Genomic DNA, 27,249 nt, shown 5'->3' with positions numbered 1-27,249 from the left:
GTTGACCAACCATTGATTATCTCTTTCTAATTTAATAAAAAAGGCCATTAAGGATGATAATTGGGTAGTTAAGTTAGTCTGAAGACCCAGTCAGTGTCAGGTCAGAGTATGTGTCACGTGGGTAGTTAAGTCATGTGTTTGGCAGGAAATTTATGGGGAACTGAACTGTACTGGCTGGTGCCTGGTGGAGTGATGTGTTGGCACCCCTCCTCGTTAGTGCCTGCTGAAGGTGCCAGCACTGTGATGGCACTTGACTCCCTCCCCAGGGAGATTCTCCCTAGCATATGAGATTATCTCCATCACCAGGGAGATTACCTCCCTTGTGAGGAAGATTATCTCCCTCACAAGAGAGATTAACTCCCTCACATAAGTCACTCCATACTGGAGATTATCTCCCTATTAACATATATAAACTCACTAGTAAGGGAGATAGTCTTCCAAGAGATTCTTGCCCCTGGTAAGGGAGATATTTTCCGTAGTGAGAGAGATAATCTCTCCTAGTAAGATATAATCTCCCTAGTAAGGGACTCTTGCTGGCAAGGGAGACTCCCTAGTAAAATAACCACCCACAGGATGAGTATGGGGTGCATAATAAAGATATTAAGCCTTTCAGGGTTGAGAGGCCCTCTCCTACACTTGTTCTCAGGGTCGAAAATTTTTCGGAAAAAAAAATTTTTTCTTATGAAAATAGAGAATCTTTTCCCGATCATAATGACACCAAAAGTATGAAATTTGATAGAAAACTTATGGAATTATGCTCTTGCAAAGTTAGCAGTCTCGACGATGTTTACGCATTGGCGATTTCGCCCACTTTGAGCCCTATTTTCAGCCAATTCCAGTGTACTTGTCGACAAAAATCATAACTATTTCGCTAGAACTCCATTTTTTCTATCGAATGAGTACAAGAAACCACCTATTTACAGATTTCAACTATCCAATAAAGTGGTCAGAAATTAGCAATTTTGCCAATTTCACACAAATTTCAAAACCTGGAGTTTACCTGGAGAGAGTTCCGGGGGTCAACACCCCCGCGGCCCGGTCTGTGACCAGGCCTCCTGGTGGATCAGAGCCTGATCAACCAGGCTGTTGCTGCTGGCTGCACGCAAACCAACGTACGAGCCACAGCCCGGCTGGTCAGGAACCGACTTTAGGTGCTTGTCCAGTGCCAGCTTGAAGACTGCCAGGGGTCTGTTGGTAATCCCCCTTATGTATGCTGGGAGGCAGTTGAACAGTCTCGGGCCCCTGACACTTATTGTATGGTCTCTTAACGTGCTAGTGACACCCCTGCTTTTCATTGGGGGGATGTTGCATCGTCTGCCAAGTCTTTTGCTTTCGTAGCAAGTGATTTTCGTGTGCAAGTTCGGTACTAGTCCCTCTAGGATTTTCCAGGTGTATATAATCATGTATCTCTCCTGCCTGCATTCCAGGGAATACAGGTTTAGGAACCTCAAGCGCTCCCAGTAATTGAGGTGTTTTATCTCCGTTATGCGTGCCGTGAAGGTTCTCTGTACATTTTCTAGGTCAGCAATTTCACCTGCCTTGAAAGGTGCTGTTAGTGTGCAGCAATATTCCAGCCTAGATAGAACAAGTGACCTGAAGAGTGTCATCATGGGCTTGGCCTCCCTAGTTTTGAAGGTTCTCATTATCCATCCTGTCATTTTTCTAGCAGATGCAATTGATACAATGTTATGGTCCTTGAAGGTGAGATCCTCCGACATGATCACTCCCAGGTCTTTGACGTTGGTGTTTCACTCTATTTTGTGGCCAGAATTTGTTTTGTACTCTGATGAAGATTTAATTTCCTCGTGTTTACCATATCTGAGTAATTGAAATTTCTCATCGTTGAACTTCATATTGTTTTCTGCAGCCCACTGAAAGATTCGGTTGATGTCCGCCTGGAGCCTTGCAGTGTCTGCAATGGAAGACACTGTCATGCAGATTCGGGTGTCATCTGCAAAGGAAGACACGGTGCTGTGGCTGACATCCTTGTCTATGTCGGATACGAGGATGAGGAACAAGATGGGAGCGAGTACTGTGCCCTGTGGAACAGAGCTTTTCACCGTAGCTGCCTCGGACTTTACTCTGTTGACGACTACTCTCTGTGTTCTGTTAGTGAGGAAATTATAGATCCATCGACCGACTTTTCTTGTTATTCCTTTAGCACGCATTTTGTGCGCTATTACGCCATGGTCACACTTGTCGAAGGCTTTTGCAAAGTCTGTATATATTACATCTGCATTCTTTTTATCTTCTAGTGCATTTAGGACCTTGTCGTAGTGATCCAATAGTTGAGACAGACAGGAGCGACCTGTTCTAAACCCATGTTGCCAATTTCCAAATAGGGTCCAGAATAAACAAGACAGACATTCCTGGCACTAAAATACACCTACCATCCGACTTACGACCGAGTTCGGTTCCGAGAAACTGGTCGTAAGTCGAACTTTACTACTGAATATCAACAAAACATTTTTGTAATTGCTTTATTTTATTGTTTTATTTTGGTATTTCATGTTTTACTTTACTTTTTATGCTGTTAGTACTGTATTTTATACTGTAATGTTTAGGATAAACACTGTGTACAACACAAATAGTTGTTTATTTCCCAGAAATTTGGCATAAAAAACACGGTCGTAAGTCAAGTGGTCGTAAGTCAGATGGTAGGTGTGTGTGTGTGTATATATATATATATATATATATATATATATATATATATATATATATATATATATATATATATATATATATATATATATATATATATATATATATATATATATATATATATATATATATTTATTATTATTATTATTATCACACTGGCCGATTCCCACCAAGGCAGGGTGGCCCGAAAAAGAAAAACTTTCACCATCATTCACTCCATCACTGTCTTGCCTGAAAGGTGCTTTACACTACAGTTTTTAAACTGCAACATTAACACCCCTCCTTCAGAGTGTGTGTGTGTGTGTGTGTGTGTGTGTGTGTGTGTGTGTGTGTGTGTGTGTGTGTGTGTGTGTGTGTGTGTGTGTGTGTGTGTGTGTGTATATATATATATATATATATATATATTTATTTTTATATATATATATATATATATATATATATATATATATATATATATATATATATATATATTTATTTATTTATTTATTTATTTATTTATTTATTTATTTATTTATTTATTTATTTATTTATTTATTTATTTATTTATTTATTTATTTATTTTGTGTGTTTCTCCCTACAGTGTGAAGGTAAATATTTGATGCAGATGACCAACATGTTATGTTCTTCCTTTCTCTAACTCAGCCCTCACAATGTAACTACCCAATGCACCTGACAACATTGTTATTCTTCTTCCTACAGACTGAAGGTGGCTATCTGATGAGGCTGACTATCAAAACTATAAAAGAGAGTGATGCTGGTCTCTATTACTGTCATGCTCGAAATGCCTTTGGCACCTTCACGCACACTACAAAGGTAATGCACCTTCACACGCACTACAGTGTGGCGTTACCTTGCACTTCATAAAACTCCACTGTGGGTACAAATTTACAAAAAATAGATTTTTCTTCACTTGAAGTGTTTTATAAATAGTCTTTCTATATCTCCATAGTTTTCTAGTCTGGTGCACAGAATTTGCAACAAGCCATCAACAGGAACTAAGGTGGCTTAGTGATCTCCTATTTATGTTTCGCTCACAGGTTCAGGTGAGCAAGCATGCCAAGCTGGAGATTGATGTGTCAGAGTGCTGCAGAGTAAATAACGTAAGTGACACCTGTCTGGACGCCTGCTCCTTTGATCAACTCAACTTTGAGAGTGTGATGAACCGTGACGAGTGCATCCCGGACTTCAGCAAGCTCATGAAGTGTGCAGCAGGTGAGAACACACACAACCAGGCTCTGAATGGTAATTCATCTGGCAGGTAATGAGATGGAGAATCAAGCCTTCACCACTCCTTGTGTGTGTGTTGGAAAGACTGGGTAAAGGAGGTTTTGAGTGCTAGGGCTTTGACATCCAGCAAACTTGTGTGTGCATGATAGATAGGAGTGGACTCAAGTGGTTTTATGACTTGACGAGCTGTTGGAGTGTGAGCGAGGTAAGATTTGTGAAGGAATTTAGGGAAAACCAGTTAGCTGAATTTGAGTCTTTGGAGTGGAAAGTAAAGTGCCTGTACCCTAAAGGACGGGTGAGGATGCTACAGTTCTAGAGGTGGATAGTGCCTGTACTATGAAGAATGGCTGAGGATTTCACAGTTCTGGAGGTGGGAAGTACAGTGCCTGAACTCTTGAAAGATGGGTGAGGATGATACAATTCTGGAGATGGAAAGAACAGTGACCAAAAAATAGAAGAAATGCATTCACCATCATGGCCAGAAATGCTCCAGGTCTTCAAGATCTCCCCCACATACAACACCTTCTAACACCTGTCCACAGATGGTTCTGACCACCGCAGCTGTTGCAGTCAGCGCCAGGTGCCAAAGAAGTGCCTAGACTGGTGCCGGGGGGAGCTCGTGCCACTCCAGCACCTATGTGACCTGCAGTGGGCACCCATCATTTTCTCATGCTTCAATGAGGGTCAAGGTAATTGTTACATTTACACATGAGAGTGAAGGTAACTTATATTTACACCTGACAGTTAAAGTAATTGATTTATACCTAAGAGTTAAGGTAATTTGTACATTTATTATTATTATTGTTATTTTTATTATTATAATTGTGGGAAGTGCTTAACCTATATGGATGATACAGCACTTGTGAGGATTGGTGGGGGATTAACCAGGTTTGATCCAAGGGAATGGTAGCTAGCAACCAGCTCCCTTTCCTCAGATCAAGAGCCAGCATTCAGGTCTGACTTTGCTGTTGAAATGGATTTTTGAATTTTGTGATTTAAATTGTGCTCTTGAGATTGGTTTTAAATTTGACCTTTGACAGAGCTGCTGCCAGGTCCACCCCTGAAGGTGCAGGTCAGCATATATGGTCCAACAGGTGCCAGAGTCACCTGGGACCCACCTGTCAAGAACCCTGAGGCTGTGCAGCTCTATAGGTAAGCTGCTCTGTAGGTAAGAACTTAACAAACAGTGGGGGGTTCTTTAGGTAAGAACTTCCCACACGAGAGTTCTGTAGGTAACTTTCCATGCTGGCAAACCCAAGAATAGCGTTTCGTCATCTTAAGAGTCATCATAGAGGAGCTTTACAAGAGAGGTGACTGTATATGGAGAAGATTTATAAGAGTTGAATATATATAGTAGAAAGAATAGGATGTGTTAAGACACCTGTTGTTCCTGTTCACCCATCAGTACAGTGGGTACCTGGGTGTTAGAGGACTGGTATGGGTTGCATCCTGGAACAAAATTGACCTAATTTACCCAAAATGCTCTGCATAACAAGCAGTTTTCTATATAGTAGTATGTCAGTTATGGTCTGTATACTTTGTACATGTACTTATAGAAATAAATATTATTATTAAATTATTATTATATAACTAAGACTCCCCTATTAGTAAACACCTGTCCTGTTTCCTGATGAATCTTGCCTAACCCAACCTTCACTCTGGTAACATCTCTTCCTCTCCTTGACCTGGTTCTGGCTTCTTTCCTACCCAGCTCTGCCCTGTTTGTACAGAAACCCTTAGAAATCTGTGCAGTCTGCTTTTGTTTTGCCTGCACCAGCACTGTTACTGGTAACACAATACCATGACTGGAACAATACAAAAATAACCCGCACATAGGAGAGAGAAGCTTTTGACGGCGTTTTAAGAACATAAGAACATAAGAAAGAAGGAACACTGTAACAGGCCTACTGACCCATGCAGAGCAGGTCCATGTCCCCTCCCGGATTAGACCAATGACCCACCCAGCCTGATCATCTCCACTCAAGGATAGAGCACTGCACCAGACCCAGCAGCACAAGCTAGTCAGGTCCAACTCGCACCCACCCACACCCACTTATGTATTTATCTAACCTATTTTTAAAACTACACAACGTTTTAGCCTGAATAACTGTACTCGGGAGTTTGTTCCACTCATCCACAACTCTATTACCAAACCAGTGCTTTCCTATATCCTTCCTGAATCTGAATTTTTCTAACTTGAAACCATTGCTGTGAGTCCTGTCTTGGCTGGAAATTTTCAGCACGCTATTTACATCCCCATTATTTATTCCTGTTTTCCATTTATACACCTCGATCATATCCCCCCCTAATTCTACGCCTTTCGAGAGAGTGCAGATTCAGGCCCTTAGTCTATCCTCATAGGGAAGATTTCTGATACATGGGATCATCTTTGTCATCCTCCTCTGTACGTTTTCCAGAGTATTTATATCCATTCTGTAATACGGTGACCAGACTTGGACCATCTACAAGTAAATGATCCAAGTTGGACAGTTTAAAAACCAACAAGTTGAAGATTGAGACACTTGGGAATTTTTATTGAGGAAACGTATCGCCAGTTAAAATTAATGGACTGAACACGTCAACTCTAGGCTGAGGGACTGATAACCTCATTTTCCTCTTATTCTCTATATTGGACTGAAGAAGCCACTGGCTGGTTAAATATTTCCTCAGTAAAGATTCCCAGATGTTAGACAAGTGACTCATTCTTCAGCATAAACAAGATGGAGTGCTCGGCTCATCACCCCACACTTAATGTATAATTATCCTTCATTGTAGTTTTGTTCTCTTATTAAAACTTTAATATCCTTTACTAAATTATCTTTACTTTTAGCCAGTTCTTGAACTATCATTTTTCTTTTCATTATCTCAGCTTGTTTACTTAGTGCCTCTCACATTTATTGTAAGGAAATCTTTAAAACTTCTACATATTTCATTTCATAAAGTTCCATTATTTATCTACGAGTCTTTCCTGTTTTACCTGATTTTGCTCAGTTTCAGTATTTTTATCCATCCTTCCACTGGCTTTCTTGTCTGCAGGTGTGTTAGTACTGGCTGTGTTTATATCTGGTATCTTTGTACTATTTATATATTGTTAAACTTGCATTAGTCATATGATTGCAAACATTGATCCTGACATTAACCTTTTATTAAAGACACACATGATCCTAACAACAATTGCATTTATTACACTGCTAGTCAGGCTAAGACACTACTCAGTGCCAACAATAACATAACAGTATTCATTTATAATGTCAGATTACTAAGCAAGCATAATGATGACCTCCAAGCACTACTGAATTCTCTAAATGTCAGTATGTCCATTACTCTCACTAAAACATGGCTAAAACATGTTACAAACATCTATTCCATATCTGGCTACACAGCCATACACAATTGTAGGCCAGATCAGTTAGGAGGAGTAATGGCTATATACTACTATGATGAACTAGAGTGTATAAATTCTGCTTGCACAAGGGATGAACATGGTGAATATACCTTTGCTAAATTTAAATCCAAAGACTTTACAAAACCTTTAACCCTTTCAGGGTCGACAGGCCCTCTCAGAGACTTGTTCTCAGGGTCGCCCAAATTTAAAAAAAAAAAAATTATTTTTTCTTATGAAAAGATAGAGAATCTTTTCCCGATCATAATGACACCATAATTATGCTCTTGCAAAGTTAGCGGTCTCGACGATGTTTATGCATCGGCGATTTTGCCCACCTTGAGCCCTATTTTCGGCCAATTCCAGTGTACTAGTCGACAAAAATCATAACTATGTATTTTGCTAGAACTCCATTTTTTCTATCGAATGAGTACAAGAAACCACCCATTTATTGATTTCAACTGCCCAATACAGTGGTCAGAATTTAGCAATTTTGCCAATTTCACACAAATTTCAAAAGATGCCAATTTCCGAATAGGGTCCAGAATAAACAAGAAAGACATTCCTGGCACTAAAATAACATTTCCTCTGTTCATTAGTCATGTCCCCATTCTTTTGCTTTCCACTTAGAATTTTTATTCTCACAAAAAAATAGAAGATTTACTGTTATGCAGACTACTGCATTAGTGTAGAAATGGTATAAATAATATCAGCACACTTGTGAAAGAATATTAGACTCGCCAGTTGATGTGTATTGGACGCATAGCATGATTTGTTTACTTTTGAACTTTGGTAAAAATCGAACATATCTGCTACTTTGAGCTCAATTTCAATGTACTTTTCATTGTAAAACCAGTCAAAATCATCTCAATTTCTGTAATATGTCTTCCATTCTATAAAATGAGACCAGGAAAACTAGAATACAACAATAAATGCCATACAAAAATACAGTGCAAAGTCGCTGTTTTAATCCAAAAACACGGTCAAAGTTTTTTTTTTTCTCATTACGCACTGTGTGCTGCAGGATTTTTTTTATACCATGCACACTGACCACATAAACCCATTCTTTCATATGTAGGCCTACCAGCTTTCTCTCATTAGATTTGAAGGCGCTAGAATTTAGGCATACTAGTACGTCAAAAACCCTGGTGCGTAAGCCGTACTAGTACGGCTGAAACCCTGGAAGGGTTAACAGTTGGAGCAATTTTTAGAGTTCCTCACTCCAATATTTACTCTTTTAGTGAAAAACTAAGAAACATAATAACTAGTGCTGAAATGAGCAAACATCACCTAATACTTACAGGGGACTTCAACATAAATCTCATCCTTGACCATGACCCACAAGTGACTGAATTCACAGACACTATGAACAGCTGCTTGCTTCTACCAGCAATAACAATACCTACAAGAATCACTGACACAAATGCCTCATTACTAGACATATCAGGACAAACACTATATCCCCATTAAGAGCAGGCATAATTACTGATAACACCACTAACCACTATCCCATCTTTCTCATAACCAACTTGTGTGAGGCACCCCAGGACATAACTAAGATCACATTGCGACTACATGACGAGTCACCTAGTAATAAATATTTCAGCATTTAGTGAAAATGACTGGCAAAACGAGCTAGCAGACAACTTCAATATTGATGAATGTGTTAATATTTTTTTACAAAAAAAAAAAAAAAAACCTATAACATGCATTGCCCAATAAAAAACTAAACAGATCATACTTATTACTGCACCTACTACATTCATAGAACACTTAATTCTGATATAAACCCTCCCCTCAAACGTCTCCTTACCAACCTCAACAGAACACACGACCATAACACAAGGCACAGATCACTCTTTGATGTTCCTCGAGTCCATCTCACACTATGCAAAAACTCAATGCACATAAAAGGCCCTAAAATCTGGAATTCATTACCTGTGAATATAAAAGAAACACTGTCTGTTTATAAATTCAAATCTCTTCTCAAAAATCACTTACTCACCCACAACTAAATAAATACTGAATAATTGTATCTCATAAATTGTATCTTGTAAATGTTTCTCATTATTGTATCTCATAAATGTCTAACCTGTGACCCAATCAAACTTTATTTTTTAATTACATTACCTAACAGAATACTCCATTCTACTGAATGCTCAGCAACACAGTAAATGACCATATGACCTGTCTTTGTAATACTCATTTGTGCTAAATTGTTATCTGTTTACAATAATGTTTTTACCACTGAATATATCATTGCTTAGTTAATCTTAAGTTAATTTTAAGCTGCCCATAATGCTCTGCATACAAGGGGCTTTGGCATGTTACACTGTAATAACTTTGTACTTCACTGTATCATGTTCAAATTAATAAATAAATAAATAAATAAATAAATAAATAAGTCACCATGGACCCCAAGAAAGCTTTAGTGCCATCCTTGTGGTAAAAAGGGCGAGAATTAGTATGGAATTGAAAAAAGAGATCAAGGAAATGTGTGCAGAGTTGGTTGAACTGCAAACCTTTATGGATGAAAATCACCCTAACACAGCTATTGCAAGCTGTGCTTATTACAATGACAATGTTGTGGCCCATTTTAGGCAAATCTTAAAGGAACACGAGGTACAGAGCTCTATGGACAGATTTGTTGTGCGACAGGGGTCCAGTGACTCAAGCTGGTCCTAGTGGCATTAAAAGAAGGGAAGTAACCACGGAAAAGAACTTGCTACCTTAAGTCCTCATGGAAGGGGATTCCCCTTCCAAACAATAACTTCCACCATCTCCCATCCCATCAATCATCACCAGATCTTCAATAAAGGTAAGTGTCATGTATTCTTTATTTAGTACAGTAGTAATTGTGTATGGCTTCTTTTTGGGTGTATAAAAATGGATATTTAATGTGGTAATTTTTTTTTTTCATACTTTGGGGTGTCAGGAACGGATTAATTTGATTTCCATTATTTCTCATGGGGAAAATTAATTCGGCTAACGATAATTTCGGCTAACAATGAGCTCTCAGGAACAGATTAATATCGTTAGGGGAGGGTCCACTGTACTAATTTTATTTTTCTTGTAAAGATAATATTCCATGTTAATATTTTAATATTTTCCTTCTATTTTTTCAGAACAACACTTACATATAAAAGCTCTGTTCCTTTTCATCACAAAACACACACATTCTTTTATTTTTACCAGGCTGTGGGACTGGTTGTTCTCGGCATCATACACTCTGTGTGTGTGTGTGTGTGTGTGTGTGTGTGTGTGCGTGCGTGCGTGCGTGCGTGCGTGCGTGCGTGAGTGAGTGAGTGAGTGCGTGTGTGCGTGTGTGCGTGTGTGTGCGTGCGTGTACAAGAGAGAGAGAGAGAGAGAGAAGAGAGTACTGAATACAACAGCAGTCTACTTTACGAGGTCTTGTACCCATTAGACCAGGATCCCCAAACTCTTCAGCTCTGACACCTTCATGAAGTTTCAGATTGTCCATCAACCCCTAATCATTTATTATATGAAAATAATTTAATAAATAGTACTTTAATAGTACTACGAATAATAATGACTTCACGTATATCCTTCCCTGTGATAGATCACAGATACACAATGCAAAGCATGTCCCCAGACATTTACTTACCCCCTTTTAACCCTCGGCCATTTATTGACCCCCTTCACTAGTCCCATCGACCCTTATGGGTTGATATTGACCACTTTGGGGAACCCTGCATTAGATGGGCCAACGTACGGCTCTGAAGAATGCCTCGTCAAGCACATCATAACACTACTTATGATAATGTTTCTCTACAGAGTGTTCTGGAGGCCCATGGGACAGCGGGCAGCACTGAAGAACGACACATCCAACACTGAGCTAGTCATTGAGGGGCTCAAGTCTGATGTAACCTACGAGATTGCTGTTAAAGCTGGCAACCACAAGGGCACATCAGTCCTTACCCCTACTGTCACCTTCACCCATGGTGTTAGTTATGTCAGCTCCACTGCTACACAAGGTGAGTCTCCAGCCCCTAGTGTCAGCTTCACTGCTACACAAGGCGAGTCTCCTACCCCTAGTGTCAGCTCTGCTGCTACACAAGGCAAGTCTCCTACCCCTAGTGTCAGCTTCACTGCTACACAAGGCGAGTCTCCTACCCCTAGTGTCAGCTCTGCTGCTACACAAGGCGAGTCTCCTTCCCCTAGTGTCAGCTTCACTGTTTCTATCCACTAGTGGTGAAACGTGTTCTCTAATAACTGTCCTGAACTGTACATTAGTGTATTTTTCCCTTCCATAGTATCTAATTATAACCATAATTTTTAAAGGGGATGGAGGGGTAAGCCAGTGGAAGGCCTCAATCAGATGACCAAAAGCTCTGGCTGCAAGTCGTATAACTAAGGCCTGTGTCAGGAAACATTTGTCCAGTTTCCTGACAAACCTTACCTAACCTAGTGTCAGTTACACTGCTAATTCCTTCTATTTGATTAGAATTAGAAATTAGACAGCAGTTTGGAGGGTAATAAGAATTGCGGCATCAGGACACGTCCTACAGACGTGTCCTGATTTTAAAAATTACTTAAAGAACATAGTAATTTAGGAACATTGCAGTGGGCCTACTGGCCATTGCTAGGCAAATCCAACCATTCCCACCCACATATTTATCCTGCATGTTCAGAAAGCTACTCAAAATGGTATATATAGCCCTACAATGTTTCCATGCTTCTGCACATGGTGACACACCTTCTGGGTATGAGTAAAAAAAAAAAATAATGGAAATCTGGGTACTGAAGATGTCCAGCCGACATACAAATAACCCGCACATAGGAGAATAAATATATGACAACATTTTGGTCTAACTTGGACCATTATCTAATGACAAGATGATGAATTGGACACATGTGCAACATCTGGGTAGATTTACTTGTAGACGTTTTGCCGTCCAGTGGCTTTATCAGTATATGAACATAATGTTAAGAGTTAAAATGTACATATAGTACTGTATTCTTCAAGACTACAGTGCTCATCACCTGCTCCTAGGCTGAGGGACTGATTACCTCATCCACTGTGTACTGTATATATTTATGCAGTCTTTACATCATATCCATGTATTGTATTGATAAAGCCATTGGATGGTGAAACATCTACAAGTAAAGATACCTAGATGTTGCATATGTCTAATTCATCATCTAGTCACTAATAATAATAATAATCTTCTACAAGTACATGTACAAGGTATACAGACCATAGCTGACCTCAATATAGAAAGCCACTTGTTATGCTGAGCATTTCTGGCAAATCGAGTCAATTTTGTTCCCAGGATGCTGACTATATATAGAACAGTTTTATAAGAGTTGGCTGTGCCTTCATGAGCTTCATAAGAAATCTGACTGTGCACCATCTACCATAAATGACGACTTGTCTCCGTGGCAGGAGCTTCTGGTGTAGCAGTGGCAGTGGTGACGGTGATAGTGGTGATCCTGGTATGTGTGCTGGTGGCACTGAGCATCTTCTGGGCACGCAAGAGGAACCTGCTGGGTGCCAAGTCTTCAAGTAACGGTGGCATCTCCTTCGAGAACCCTTCCTATATCAGGGAACGCAACGGAGATACTGTCCAGGCCAGTAGCTCTTGTGTAATCGTTGTCAATTATATATTATTCAACAAATTGGCCATATCCCACTAAGGCAGGGTGACCTAAAATGAAAAACGAAATTTTCTCTTTTTAAATTTAATGTATACAGGAGAAGGGGTTACTAGCTCCTTGCTCCCAGCATTTTAGTTGCCTTATGGAGGAAGAATTCTATTTATTTATTTTATGTCTTTGCAAACAGTACATTGAGATTTTGTATTTACAAGAGTGGGTTGCAATGCAAAGAGAGCCTCTATTATGCCTAGGCATTATGGGCCTACTTAACATTATTGGCTTACAGACTACTTAACACTAAGGATTATATCATAGTTGTACAGTAGGATAGTAATTATTTCATAGTTATACAGTAGATTATTAATTATAAGTGGATCAAAATTTGCATAAGACAAAAGATATATTCATATAATCAAAAATGCTTTTTGTGAAAACAATGATTCAATTATATTCCTGTCAACAATTGATAAAAGGTTCAAAGTGATTGTTGAAGTTATGATGTGGGAGTACATAAGTGAGTGTGTGTGTACTGAGTATTTAGCATTTAGTCTAAGGTGATTAAGTGGCTTTTGAGAAGAGTCTTAAATTGATTTTCAGACTGGGTTACTTTAATATCTTCTGGTAATGAATTTCATATTTTGGAAAAGACCCCTTTATGTGCATAGAATTTTTACACAGTGTGATATGGACACGAGGTATATCAAAAAGTGATCTGTGTCTTCTGTTGTGGTCATGTGTCCTGTTTAGGTTGGTGAGAAGTTTGAGTGGAGGGTTTATATTTGCATGTATTGTTCTGTGTATGTAGTAAGCGCATGAATAAATATGGATGTTCTTAACGGTGAGCAGATTCAGACTTGAAAATTGGTGGAGTATGCTGGCAGGAGTGGGAATTTGTTATCATTCTTACTGCTGCCTTTTGCTGGGTATTAGGGGTTTTAGGTGATTGGATGTTGTTGATCCCCATACACAAATTCCATATGTAAGATAAGGGTATATGAGTGAATGGTACAGTGCCAGGAAAGCTGATTGTGGAACATAGTACCTTATCTTTGATAGTATGCCTACAGTCTTGGAGATTTTCTTGGTGATTTGTTGTATGTGTGTCCGGAACTTAAGGCTACTGTCAAGGTGGATACCTAGGAATTATCCCTCTGCGAGTCTTGTGACTGATGATCCATTTAGCGTTATGTTAATTGGATCATTTGCAGCTTTGTTTCCAAACTGAATGAAATAGGTTTTATCAGTATTCAGGGTAAGTTTATTAGTCATCATCCAGGCAGATATTTTCTGCATTTCAGCATTGACTGTGTTTGGGTGGGAAAAGACATATTTAGTGTCATCTGCAAATACGTAATATGGGTTTGAGTAGCTGTGATGCATTTGGTAGATCATTGATGTAGATGAGAGAGGAGTGGTCCAAGGACACTTCCTTGTGGGACTCCTACTGTGATTGGTTGAGTGGAAGAGTTTGCATCATTTGCATACACATATTGAGTTCTGTTACTAAGGTATGATTTTAGGTAGTTGAGGGAGTGACCTTTGATACCATAGTGTGTTAATTTGGAGTACAGCAGTTCATGGTCAACTGTATCGAAGGCTTTACGTAAATCAATGAAAATGCCCAGCGGGACTTCTTTCTTTTCGAGTGCGGTATATATTAGCTCAAGCATGTGTATGATAGCATCATTTGTGCTTTTATTATTCCTGAATTCAAACTGACAAAGGTTTAATATGTGTGAGACGAGGTAGGAATAGATCCGTCTATGAATTAATATTTCAAAGATTTTAGAGAGCAGTGGTAAGTAAGATATTGGTCTATAGTTATTCAAGTCAGCTTGGTCACCTCCTTTGTGGATCGGAGTGACCCTCGCTATTTGGAGGATTGTTGGGTAGGTAGATGATTCAATGGATTTGTTAACCCTTAAACGGTTCAAACAGATCGACGTTCAAATTCGTATTGCTACAAACGTAGATCTACTTTTTTTACATATTTTCAAATATAACAAAAAAAAAAGGTAGATAAAAATGTTTTTTACGCGTTTTCAAATGTAAAACAAAACAGAAGATCTACATTTTTTTTACATACTTTCAGATGTTGAAAAAATGTATATATACGTTTGGACCGTTTAAGGGTTAAAGAGCATTGCAATAATTGGTGACAATACTTGAGAAGCTTTTTTGTACATAAAAGCAGGCAAGTTGTTTATGTCTCCTGCCTTGTTTTTAAGGGTGTTTATGATAAGTGTAACTTCTATGGGGGTTAGTTGGAGCTAGGAATAGCATATTTGGGTAGGTAGTCTGATGAACGGGTGTTTGCGCTTCGTATTTTGTTAGCTAGATTTTTTCCTATTTTGGATTATTATTATTATAATCAAGGGGGAAGCGCTAAACCAGGAGAATTATACAGCGCCTGGGGGGGGATGTGGAAGGCATTCAGGCTTAATTCGGGGAACTGGAGCACAGATCCAATTCCCTAAATCAAGAGCCCCTCACCAACATCAAGGAACCTTCTTTGAGGGGTCCTATGGTGGAGAAGAAAACATTAAGTCTGTTTGCTGTTTTCAGTAGGTGTGAGTTGGGGTTCATCTGATTTTGTTAGTTTGATTGTTTTGTTTTTGGATAATTTTTTAGTTCCAAGAATTTCAGATAGTTTTCCAGGTTTTTTTCATATCACCTTTGATGTTATGTAATCTATTTTCATAATACAATTTTTTAGATCTTATCAGGCTGGTAAGTGCTGATGAGTAACGTTTAGACTGTTCTCTAGTTATTTGTCCCATTCTATACTGTTTTTCATATTTGTGCTTTGTGTTAATGGATTTGAGGATGCTTGGTGTTAGCCAGGGATTATTCAGTCTCTTTGCTGTGATCTGTTTAGTTTTTTGGGGCAATGTTTGTTAGAGGCTTTGGGCTTTTTTTAGAAAATTATTTATATATTCATTCATATCTGTATATGTTTCAAGCTCATTTTGCCAATCAATGTTATTCATAGCTGCTATAAAACTGTTAACTGCTGTCTCGTTATGTAGTCTGAAAGTTACTTTAGTAATGTCTTGTGGCAGTTTGCCCAGATTAGTTATGAGAAAGGTTGGGTAGTGGTCTGTAGTGTTGTCTGTGATTATGCCTGATTTAAAGGGGATGTGGTCTATTAAGGAGATGCTTGTCTCAGTGATTCTTGTAGGTTTAGATATTGCTGGTAGCAACAGGCAGTTACTCATTGTGTTTGTGAATTCGGTTACTTGTGGGTCCTGATCATGTAGTATGTTTATGTTGAAATCTCCTGTTAGTAGTAGGTGGTTTTTATTCATGTGTGCATCAGTAATCATGTTTCCTAGTTTTTCACTAAAGTGGTAAATGTTTGACTGTGGTACTCTGTAGATGTTTATAACTGTGAGGGGTTTTTGCAGGTCTTTTGATTTAAATTTGGCTATGATATATTCTCCATGTTCGTCCCTCATGCAAGATCTTTGATACATTCGAGTAGTATAGTATAGCTGTTCCTCCCCCTTGCTGGTCTGTTCTACAGTTGTGTATGACCATGTAGCCATGAATGGTATAGACATCTGTAATATCAGGCTTAAGCCAGGTTTCTGTGAGTGTGATGATTGATATATTGGAATGAAGAGAATTGAGTAATGCTGTGAGGTCATCATAATGTTTGCTCAAGGATCACTACTCCACGGAGAATTTATATATGTCATGCCAAATAGGTAAAACTTCCATTTTTGGCTTAAGTAGCAACACTTTGCCCAGTAAAGGCAAGTGCAAATTTGTGTATGCAATAATTTCACAAAAATCATTCTGAACCTAATGGAAAAAATATATATCATTGTTTATTGTAAAATTTCTGTAAATTTGTCTAAAATATATTTAGTTGGATTAGGCAAGTTTGCTGAGTTGCTTTTGGTACAAAATTATTAATTTTAAATGAGTTCTTGCTAAGTGACCAATTTTACCTATTTGGCATGACGTATATATATGAAATGCATGATTGCAGTATGAAAAATAGGAAGTGAAACCTGAGCACTTTCATGTGCTTATGCCCACAAGTTCAGAAAAATTGCTGAAAGATGGCTGAGTCTAGTTAAGGAATGAGTTTGACGATCAGGAGATGGATCCTGCATGACTTAACCACGTTAAATTGAACATTAGTTATGTTTTATTTAGAACTGCAGGTGTCCATGAGGTTAGTTATTATTGTTCTTAGAAACTAAAGTTGGTTCTCTGTACAGATCGCCGAGACTCCCAATGGCAGCCTCAACGGGAACATAACGGGGATGAACGGTGGGATGAACAACGGCGGGATCTCACCCATTGACGTGAACGGCGGAGTGTGGAACACCCAGAATGTGTCAGCGTCAACCCCAGGGTTTGAAGACGATCTGCCGAGTAACGGAGGCTACATGCGCTTCACCAGCTAATGTTTACCCTTGACTGATCACCAGTTTCATTGGTCCATTTCTCCGGATCGTCATTTTTAAATACTTACATATATTTTCAGACCGTAGTGTGACTTAGATAAAATTCTTTTTTCACAGAGAAGAGAAAAAATGGCGTATTTCTGTGCAATAATTTCGTACACGAAAGTCGGATTTTTAGTAGGGAGGTCAAATTTGAGTTGCTTCTGGATGTCCAAGATATCACATTATTACTTTGCAAAGAAAAAGGAGATGTAATGAAGTAGTGTTTAATGTGTTTTTTAAGTGGTAAATGAAAATGGTGTCAGGAGAGGTGTACTACACTGTCACTGCCTGGTCTCAGACTGGACCGTGGAGGCATTGACCCCCGAAACTCTCTCCAGGTATACTCCAGGTATCCATCACCTGCAGCTCACTTCCACACTATTTACGATTGTCACCCCTCAGTTACCATCACTACAACACTGCACTTATCACTCGATTACCACCATCACCACTGTTGCTGTCATAAGACTTATTTCTAAATTAATAAAAGTCACAATAGTTTAATGACTTTGTAAGCAATAATATATACAGCCTCTTCTCACTTAACGATGGAGTTCCGTTCCTAAAACCACATCGGTAAACGAATTCGTCACTAAGTGAGGAGCATACTATGATGGTAGTGAGTTTGTGTCTACCATCTTTGGTATTGTTTTAATGTCACCTTTTCACCATTTATAACATTTCTGGTATATTTTTAAATGTTTATACAGTAGTGTACTGTATATTGAAATAAACAGAATAGAGGAAATCAGCTCTGATATACATTTAAGTATGAATACTGGTCAGAGAGCCCATCGTAAGTCCAAGGTGTTGGTAAACAAGTACATCGCTAAGTGTGGAGAGGCTGTATATATATATACACACATTATATATATATTAGTGTGTGTGTATTATGCCGAATAGGTAGAAGTGGTCAATTAGCAAGAACTCGTTTAAAATTAAGTCCTTTCTAAAATTTTCTCTGTTTAAAGATACATTTTTTTTTCACTTGTGTTCATGTAAAAACTAATAATTTTGTATCAAAAAAACCTTAGAAAGCTTACCTAACCTTAATATAACAAGCACAATTTAATTTAACTTAATCCAACTAAATATATTTTAGAAGAGTTTCAGTAATTTAATAAGCAAATACAATGAAATATTTTTCATTAGGTTCAGAATGATTTTTGCTAAATTATTGCATACACAGATTTTCGCTTAAATTATTTGCCAAGAGCATTGCTATTTAAGCCAAAATCGCAAGATTTACCTATTCGGCACAATATTTTGTATGTATATATAATATATATACATAATATGTGTGTGCGTGTGGAATAAGATCACAGTAAACAAGTGATATCACAATATGCAGAATAATTTGTGAAATTCCAAGCACTTTCATGCTTTCTAAAATTATCGAGGACCTGTAAAAATAATAGAACAGTAGAAGGTTTATTACTATAATCAAAACAAAATGGTAAACCTACTATAAGATATCACCTGACATAATACCCGTCCCAGTATGATGCAGATGGTTGTGCCAAGGACCTGTCACACAGCAGATTTATCTTACCACTTTAAGAAGCTTCCTAACATTCCAGAATACACCACATTTTTCCAGAATTCATCATATCATTCCTGAATGTAACATATCCCAGAATGTAATAAATAATCCCAGAACATGTCATATTGCTGAATGCATCATATCATTCCAGAAAGTGTCGTACTGCAGAATATATCACATTCCACAATGTATAATATACAGATTTGAGAATCGATATCCTCTTCAAGGGGGGCTCCTTGGTGTGGTGAAGAGGCTCTTGGTCTGAGGAATTAGACCTGTCGGTCTACTTCCTCAGACCGAACCTAATTACCCCCCAATCCCCCATTCCCTATCCCATCCTCCCCCTTTTCCTTTCCTCCTCCTCCTCCCCACCCCTCCCTTTTGCCTTTTTTTTTTTTTTCCACAGGCACGCTAGTTCCTAGGTAGGGGAAAGGGTACCGGGGTCCATCCCATTCCGTTGAGGTTCTTGGCGGTGGCGTAGTTTGCCATGGAATCTGGATTGCCTGGGGATGTCCTGATCCCTCTCCGGTATCCCGGAGGGTGTCTCTCGGGCGACGGGTGTATCTCTGGAAGCCACCTTTCGGATTCCGGGGGTGGTGGTATGCTTTGTGGCAGATTTCCGGCCGCCCTCTCTTTTGTCCACCGAGGTAGCTCGGCAGATGTGAGGTTGCTATCCCGGATTGCCGGTTTACTGGCATGATGGGTAGGGTATGGCACGGGTTCCATGCTGTATCTGCGTTACTTGCGGTGCTGAGGTCCTCTTGGGCGCGGAGGGAGATTTCTGGCCCTTTCATTCCTCCTAGGACCTATCCCTCCCCGCTCCCCCCTTTTTTTATCCTTTTTTTTATTTTTATTTTCTTTTCTTCTTTCTTTTTTTTTCTTAAAAACAAAAAGAAAGAAGTAACCTAACCATGGCACCCCTAGTCCATGAACCTGCTACCCCCGGGCCCCTTCTTGATACCGCACCCCGTTCTGACCCCGCCTCGTCTTTGGACCACTCTTCGGACACTCCTCATGCCTCTGTACCTCTTGCCGGTGCTGTTTCCTCACCCGCTTCAGGTACTGAGGCCTCGACTGACTCCTTCGATTTATCTGACCTTCACTCTCCTCTGACTATGCTTCCGGCCTCTCCCTCTACGGTGCGGCAATTTTCAAATCGCCGGCCCGTTCCACGTCGGACCAACTCTGGTCCCACGCCTAAACGACAACGACAATTACCTGCTGATGATACTTCTCCACCTTCTCGTTCTTCTCAGAAAAGATCGACACGTCCTTCACTACCTTTCCACGCTCAGTTTCAGACTGCACAATGGACTAAATTCTTCACTTTACGACCGACTTCCTCTACTGTCTATCTTTCTGACCACAGTATTGGCAAGGCACTCCTACGCCATGTTGGTAAAGATATTTCTTTTCATGCTCTTAAGAGCGGTACGCGCATCGTCACCGTACAGAATGCTACCCAGGTTCATGAGCTTTCTCGTCTTTCCCATATCGATACTGTTCCTGTAACTATTGAAAAGCATCATTCCCTCAATTCTTGTAGTGGTACCGTCATTCTGCCCCATACCATAGTTCAACAAAATTTCCAGACATGTGGCACTGACATTCTTGAACAGCTGGAACTCCAAGATCTCCCAATCCTCAAGGTAGACACTTACGTTCTTCCTGCCCGCGGGCGGAGACGATACCCTAGCAATGTGGCTCGTTTAACTTTTGACAGCCATGAACTCCCATCCTCAGTTTATGTAGCAGGACATCGGTTACAAGTTCGAAAGGTGATCCCTACACCGCAACAGTGTAGAAATTGCTGGCGATTTGGCCATCCAGCGAAATATTGCAGATCTATCGCCGAATGCCCAGTCTGTGGTGCCGATGACCATTCTAATAAGTCTTGCAATCAACCTCCCTCTTGCCTTAATTGTCATGAGGCTCACCCTTCGTACTCTCGCCGTTGTCAAGTCTACTTAAACGAGCGGGAAATCCATTACCTCAAAGAGGCAGAAGGTCTCCCTTATGCCATGGCAGTTTCTCATCTCCGCCTCCAAGGGAGACTACCTCGTGTTTCTTATTCCCGTGTTTCAAAACGTCCCCCCACTTCTGGTATCCCATCTTCTGCACCCACCTCTGTGGTTACCTCTCCCATAGTCACTCCTGTAGCTAATTCTTTTGCTGTCCTCGGCTCAGACGTCCCTACTTTCTCAGTCTGATCTTGCTTCTTCGTGTTCTCTCTCACAAGCCTCAGTAGCGACGAGATCTCGTATGACACCTCCTCCCAATCGTCCCTCTACTTCTCAAAAGTCAAAAAAAGGTCCGTTAACACCTCCTACCCATCTTCCACCTCCTCATTTTCCCTTCCCTGTCTCTGTACCTGGTTCTCCTTCTCGTACTGTACCTTCCTCCCCTGTTCTCTCCCAAGTTTCTTCCTCTTCTGCCACCTCCCAGGTTTCTGCCTCTTCTGTCCCCTTCCACGCTTCTCCAGTTCCCTCCACCCTTTCGCCCCCCCCTACCTTGGTACAGTCCATTACAGTTCCAATCTTTACTCATCTTTCCCCTACCATTTCCAATATTGTCTCCCATACGACGTCTCTGAATTCTGAAACACTTGAAGCAATCTCTGAATATATTGCAGAGACCAAACCATCAATGGACACTGATCCACCCTCCGCTCCTTCTCTCTCCTCAACTCCATCTGCGCAACTCCTTTCTTCACAGTACACCGTTCCTTCGCTGCTTGAACGTTTTCCACTGCCTCTGCATGTGGACTTTTCTAACCCCTCTAGTCCGTAGGAACCCTTACCTGCGGATTTCAGGTATCTTTATCATTGCCAATCATGGCCTATTTACAGTGGAATATACGCAGCCTCAGGGGTAATCGGGGTGAGCTTCAGATGTTACTCTCCCAGTTTTCCCCTGTTGGTGTTTGCTTACAGGAACCAAAATTACACTCTGCTGTTATCTCTCCCATCTCAGGCTATAATTTATTGTATTCTTCAGATCCTTTTCCTGATGGTACCTTTAATGAAAGTGCCCTTCTTCTACGCACTGATATTCTGTACCATCAGCTATTTGTTCATATTTCGCTGCATTACACAGCAGCCCGTATCCACTTGCATAGGTGGTATACGCTCTGTTCTTTATATCTCTCTCCTTCTCGGGCATTATCTATTCCGGGTATTGCCTTTCTTGTTTTGTCATTACCACCACCGATTCTGTTACTTGGTGATTTTAATGCCCACCATTTCCTCTGGGGGGGGGGTCTCACTGTGATTCCCGTGGCATTCAGTTAGAGGCTTTTCTTGCGACCCACCCCCTCCATGTTTTAAATACAGGTACTCACACCCATTTTGATCCTCGGACTCACACTCTCTCTTGCATCGATCTCTCAGTCTGCTCTTCCTCTGCCGCATTAGACTTCACTTGGTCTGTTCTTCCGGACTTACGTGACAGCGATCATTTCCCAATCATTCTTACTTCCCCTTCATATTCACCACCTCTTCGCATCCCACGCTGGCAATTTGATCAGGCAAATTGGAACCTTTACTCACACCTAACTGTTTTTAGAGAGGTTCCTTCTTTGTCCTCCATCGATGAGCTTTTACACCTCTTCTCGTCCTCCGTTTTAACCGCAGCTTCTCATTCTATACCCCAAACTTCGGGCAGGCATTCTCAGAAATGCATGCCTTGGTGGTCTCCTGCTTGTGCTCGTGCAGTACGTTTGAAACACGCTGCATGGGGCAGGTACCGGTACAATAGAACCACAGAGAGACTTCTTGATTTTAAGCAGAAGCGTGCGATCGCTCGCCGTGTCATCCGTGATGCTAAACGCACTTGCTGGCGAGATTATGTTTCCACCATCACCTCTGCTTCCTCTATGAGTGCAGTCTGGAAAAAAGTACGAAAACTGAGTGGTAAATATTCTCCCGACCCGGCTCCTGTTCTGCGGGTTGCTGGTGTTGATATAGCAAACCCACTAGATGTTGCCAATGAAATTGGCAATCATCTGGTCCGTATTTCTCAGGGACTCCATCTATGCCCCTCATTTCTTTCCTCAAAGTCTGCCAGAGAGTTAGCACCCTTGGACTTTTCTTCTCTCAGAGAAGAACAGTATAATGTGCCTTTTACACTTCAAGAACTGGAGGCAACACTCTCAGCTTGCCGATCATCGGCAGCTGGGCCCGACGACATTCATATTCGTATGCTACAACATTTACATCAGTCAGTCCTATTACGCCTTTACAATCTTATTTGGTCACAAGGAGTTCTTCCACAGCTGTGGAAATCCGCCATTGTTCTCCCTTTCCGCAAACCAGGCACTATGGGACATGAAACCTCCCACTATCGTCCCATTGCTCTTACCAGTGCAGTTTGCAAAGTAATGGAACGCCTAGTAAATAGACGTTTAGTGTGGTATTTAGAGACACACAACAGTCTCTCCACTCGTCAATATGGCTTTCGTAAGGGACGTTCTACCATAGACCCCTTACTACGCTTGGATACGTATGTTCGTAATGCCTTTGCGAATAACCACTCAGTTATTGCCATATTTTTTGACCTTGAGAAGGCATATGACACAACTTGGAGGTATAATATTTTAGCCCAAGCCCACTCCTTAGGCTTTCAAGGCAATCTACCATCCTTCCTTAAGAACTTTTTAAATGACAGGCATTTCCGTGTTCGGGTTAATAATGTGCTCTCCCTGGACTTTATCCAAGCTGAAGGTGTCCCCCAGGGATGTGTTCTGAGCACAACACTTTTTCTCCTTGCTATTAATGATTTGGCCTCTAGTCTTCCATCAAATATTTGGTCATCACTCTATGTTGATGACTTCGCTATTGCCTGTGCAGGCGCTGACTGTCATCTTATTACAGTTTCTCTCCAGCATGCAGTCGACCGTGTTTCCAATTGGGCCACCACACGTGGGTTTAAATTTTCCAGCACTAAAACCCACCAAATTACTTTCACTAGACGCTCTGTCATCTCCGATCATCCTTTGTACCTCTATGGCTCCCGTATCCCTGAACGTGATACAGTCAAGTTTCTGGGCCTCCTCTTTGATCGTAGGTTATCCTGGAAACCTCACATTACCTCTCTGAAGGCAACTTGTCACAGCCGGCTGAACCTTCTTAAAACCCTTGCTCATCTTTCATGGGGAGCTGATCGTCGAACCCTCCTTCGCCTACATTCCACCCTTATCTTATCGAAACTTGATTATGGTGACCAGATCTATTCAGCGGCATCTCCTGCTACTCTCTCTAGCCTTAACCCCATTCATCACCAAGGATTACGTTTATGCCTTGGTGCTTTTCGCTCTTCCCCTGTCGAGAGCCTCTATGCAGAAGCGAACGTTCCATCCTTATCCGATCGCCGTGATGCCCATTGCCTTCGCTACTATGTATGCTCTCATGATCTCCGCAATCCTTCTATTTATAGCATGGTCACTGATATTAGTAGACATTCTTTATTTGTTCGCCGCCCCTGTTTACTCCATCCCTTCTCTCTTCGCCTTCATTCGCTCTTGTCTTCTCTTCAATTACCACCTTTCTATCTACATGTAGCATCTCACTTTTCCCTACCCCCCTGGGAAGTTCCAGCTGTTCGAGTCTGTTCTTTCTCTCTCCCTTGCTTGAAAGCCCAACTGTCTATGGTCGCTTCCCGCTCTCTTTTTCTTGACCACTTTCACTCTCATTCTCATGCCATTGCTGTGTACACAGATGGCTCTAAGTCTTCTGACGGCGTAGGATTCGCAGCAGTGTTTCCGGACAGCGTCGTACAAGGGCATTTACTATCTTCGGCTAGTATTTTTACTGCTGAATTGTATGCCATCCTTACAGCACTTATCCGTATTGCATCTATGCCTGTGTCATCATTTGTGGTTGTCTCAGACTCCCTTAGTGCTTTACAGGCTATACAGAAATTTGATACACCTCACCCCTTAGTCCTCCGTATCCAACTTTGGCTATGCCGCATCTTTACCAAGCATAAAGATATTGTTTTTTGTTGGGTCCCTGGTCATGTTGACGTACAGGGCAATGAACAGGCAGACACTGCTGCGCAGTCAGCAGTACATGACCTACCAGTTTCATGTAGAGGTATTCCATTTACGGACTATTTTGCTGCAATATCTTCCCAACTTCACACCCATTGGCAACAACGTTGGTCTACTATGCTCGGCAACAAACTTCAATCTATTAAACCGAGTATAGGTTACTGGCCGTCTTCTTATCACCAGTGTCGAGGATGGGAGACTACTCTCTCCCGTCTTCGCATTGGCCATACTCGTCTTACTCATGGATATCTCATGGAGAGGCGCCCTGCTCCTCTCTGTGAGAATTGCCAAGTTCCATTATCAGTCAGCCACATTCTGTTGGACTGCCCACTTTATCAACGAGCACGCAGAATTTACCTCCGTCGTCGTCTTCGCTCTGCTGCTCTCTACCTTCCCTTCTCGCTGATGGACCCACCTTTCATCCAGACTCTCTCATTGACTTTTTGACAACAACCGACTTACTTCACAAATTCTGATACCTTCAGCCCTTTCTACTTCAATCTCTTGCTACCCTCTACCCCCGTACTATCCCCTGCCCCGCTGTTTTCTGTAACCTACTGATCATCCCTCCTCCCTTCTGCCATCCAATACCCTCGCTTCCTACCCTACCCTGCAATGCTGTATAGCCCTTGTGGCTTAGCGCTTCTTTTTGATTATAATAATAATGAGAATCGATATGCCCTAATGGGTCATTCACTGCCTGCAAATGGGGGTGAGGCACAAAAGTAATGTTTGAACTGAGGTTAGCTCAGGCAGGACCCACTGTTGGAGCTTTTGGTCATCTGACAGAGGCCTTCTGCTAGCTTACCCCTCTAAAACTTAAAAAAATTATGGTCATAGTTGATCCAAGGAAACAGCAGCTCTTTCCATTTGGATTAAAATTCATAGGTTACATTCAATTATTTTCAAAAGAACCTAAAGAGATGTATATACTTACATTGTATTCCAGAATGCATCATATGACACAAGAAAGCCTGTCGCTTGGTAGGCAATGCTCTTGCTTCACACACTGTAGTTCAATCTCCAGCAAGGGTGGAATCATTGGGCATGTTTCCTTACACCTTTTTCCGTTCACTAGCAAACGAGTAGGTGCCTCAGAGTTGAAGGACTGGTGTGGGTGGCATCCTGGGGTATAAGCTTGAAGGACCACAGTTGAAATAAGACACAGCCCTTGATGACGAACTATATATATATATATATATATATATATATATATATATATATATATATATATATATATTATATATATATATATATATATATATATATATATATATATATATATATATATATATATATATTATATATATATATATATATATATATATATATATACATATAGATATATATATAGATATATATATATATATATATATATATATATATATATATATATATATATATATATATATACATATATATATCTTTTCTTCTTTCAACACACCGGCCGTATCCCACCGAGGCGGGGTGGCCCAAAAGGAAAAACGAAAGTTTCTCCTTTTACATTTAGTAATATATACAGGAGAAGAGGTTACTAGCCCCTTGCTCCCGGCATTTTAGTTGCCTCTTACAACACGCATGGCTTACGGAGGAAGAATTCTGTTCCACTTCCCCATGGAGATAAGAGGAAATAAACAAGAATAAGAACTAGAAAGAAAATAGAAGAAAACCCAGAGGGGTGTGTATATATGTGCTTGTACATGTATGTGTAGTGTGACCTAAGTGTAAGTAGAAGTAGCAAGACGTACCTGAAATCTTGCATGTTCATGAGACAGAGAAAAGGACACCAGCAATCCTACCATCATGTAAAACAATTACAGGCTTTCGTTTTACACTCACTTGGCAGGACGGTAGTACCTCCCTGGGCGGTTGCTGTCTACCAACCTACTACCTAGAATATATATATATATATATATATATATATATCTTTCAACATACCAGCCGTATCCCACCGAGGCAGGGTGGCCCAAAAGAAAAAACTAAAGTTTCTCTTTTTAAATTTAGTAATATATACAGGAGAAGGGGTTACTAGCCCCTTGCTCCCGGCATTTTAGTCGCCTCTTACAACACGCATGGCTTACGGAGGAAGAATTCTGTTCCACTTCCCCATGGAGGTAAGAGGAAATAAACAAGAACAAGAACTAGAAAGAAAATAGAAGAAAACCCAGAGGGGTGTGTGTGTGTATATATATGCTTGTACATGTATGTGTAGTGTGACCTAAATGCAAGTAGAAGTAGCAAGACATACCTGAAATCTTGCATGTTTATGAGACAGACAAAAGACACCAGCAATCCTACCATCATG

The 27,249-nt window shown here is 40.5% G+C and overlaps 1 protein-coding gene across 1 annotated transcript in view; it reads left to right on the top strand.

Moving 5' to 3' along the window:
* Positions 1-19,274, top strand: part of LOC128697096 (Ig-like and fibronectin type-III domain-containing protein 2) — a 466,169-nt gene extending 446,895 nt beyond the window's left edge. Inside the window, exons 16-22 of the mRNA XM_070095088.1 lie at positions 3,266-3,474; positions 3,699-3,873; positions 4,431-4,577; positions 4,929-5,040; positions 11,066-11,265; positions 12,678-12,862; positions 17,122-19,274. Coding sequence (XP_069951189.1) covers positions 3,266-3,474; positions 3,699-3,873; positions 4,431-4,577; positions 4,929-5,040; positions 11,066-11,265; positions 12,678-12,862; positions 17,122-17,310 — 1,217 coding nt within the window. The 3' untranslated portion in view covers positions 17,311-19,274. The remainder of the gene's footprint in view (positions 1-3,265; positions 3,475-3,698; positions 3,874-4,430; positions 4,578-4,928; positions 5,041-11,065; positions 11,266-12,677; positions 12,863-17,121) is intronic.
* The last annotated feature ends 7,975 nt before the right edge of the window (positions 19,275-27,249 follow it).

Source organism: Cherax quadricarinatus, chromosome 49 (assembly GCF_038502225.1).
Source record: "Cherax quadricarinatus isolate ZL_2023a chromosome 49, ASM3850222v1, whole genome shotgun sequence".
Classification (NCBI taxonomy): Eukaryota; Metazoa; Arthropoda; class Malacostraca; order Decapoda; family Parastacidae; genus Cherax; species Cherax quadricarinatus.
This window is presented reverse-complemented; position numbering and strand designations above follow the sequence as displayed.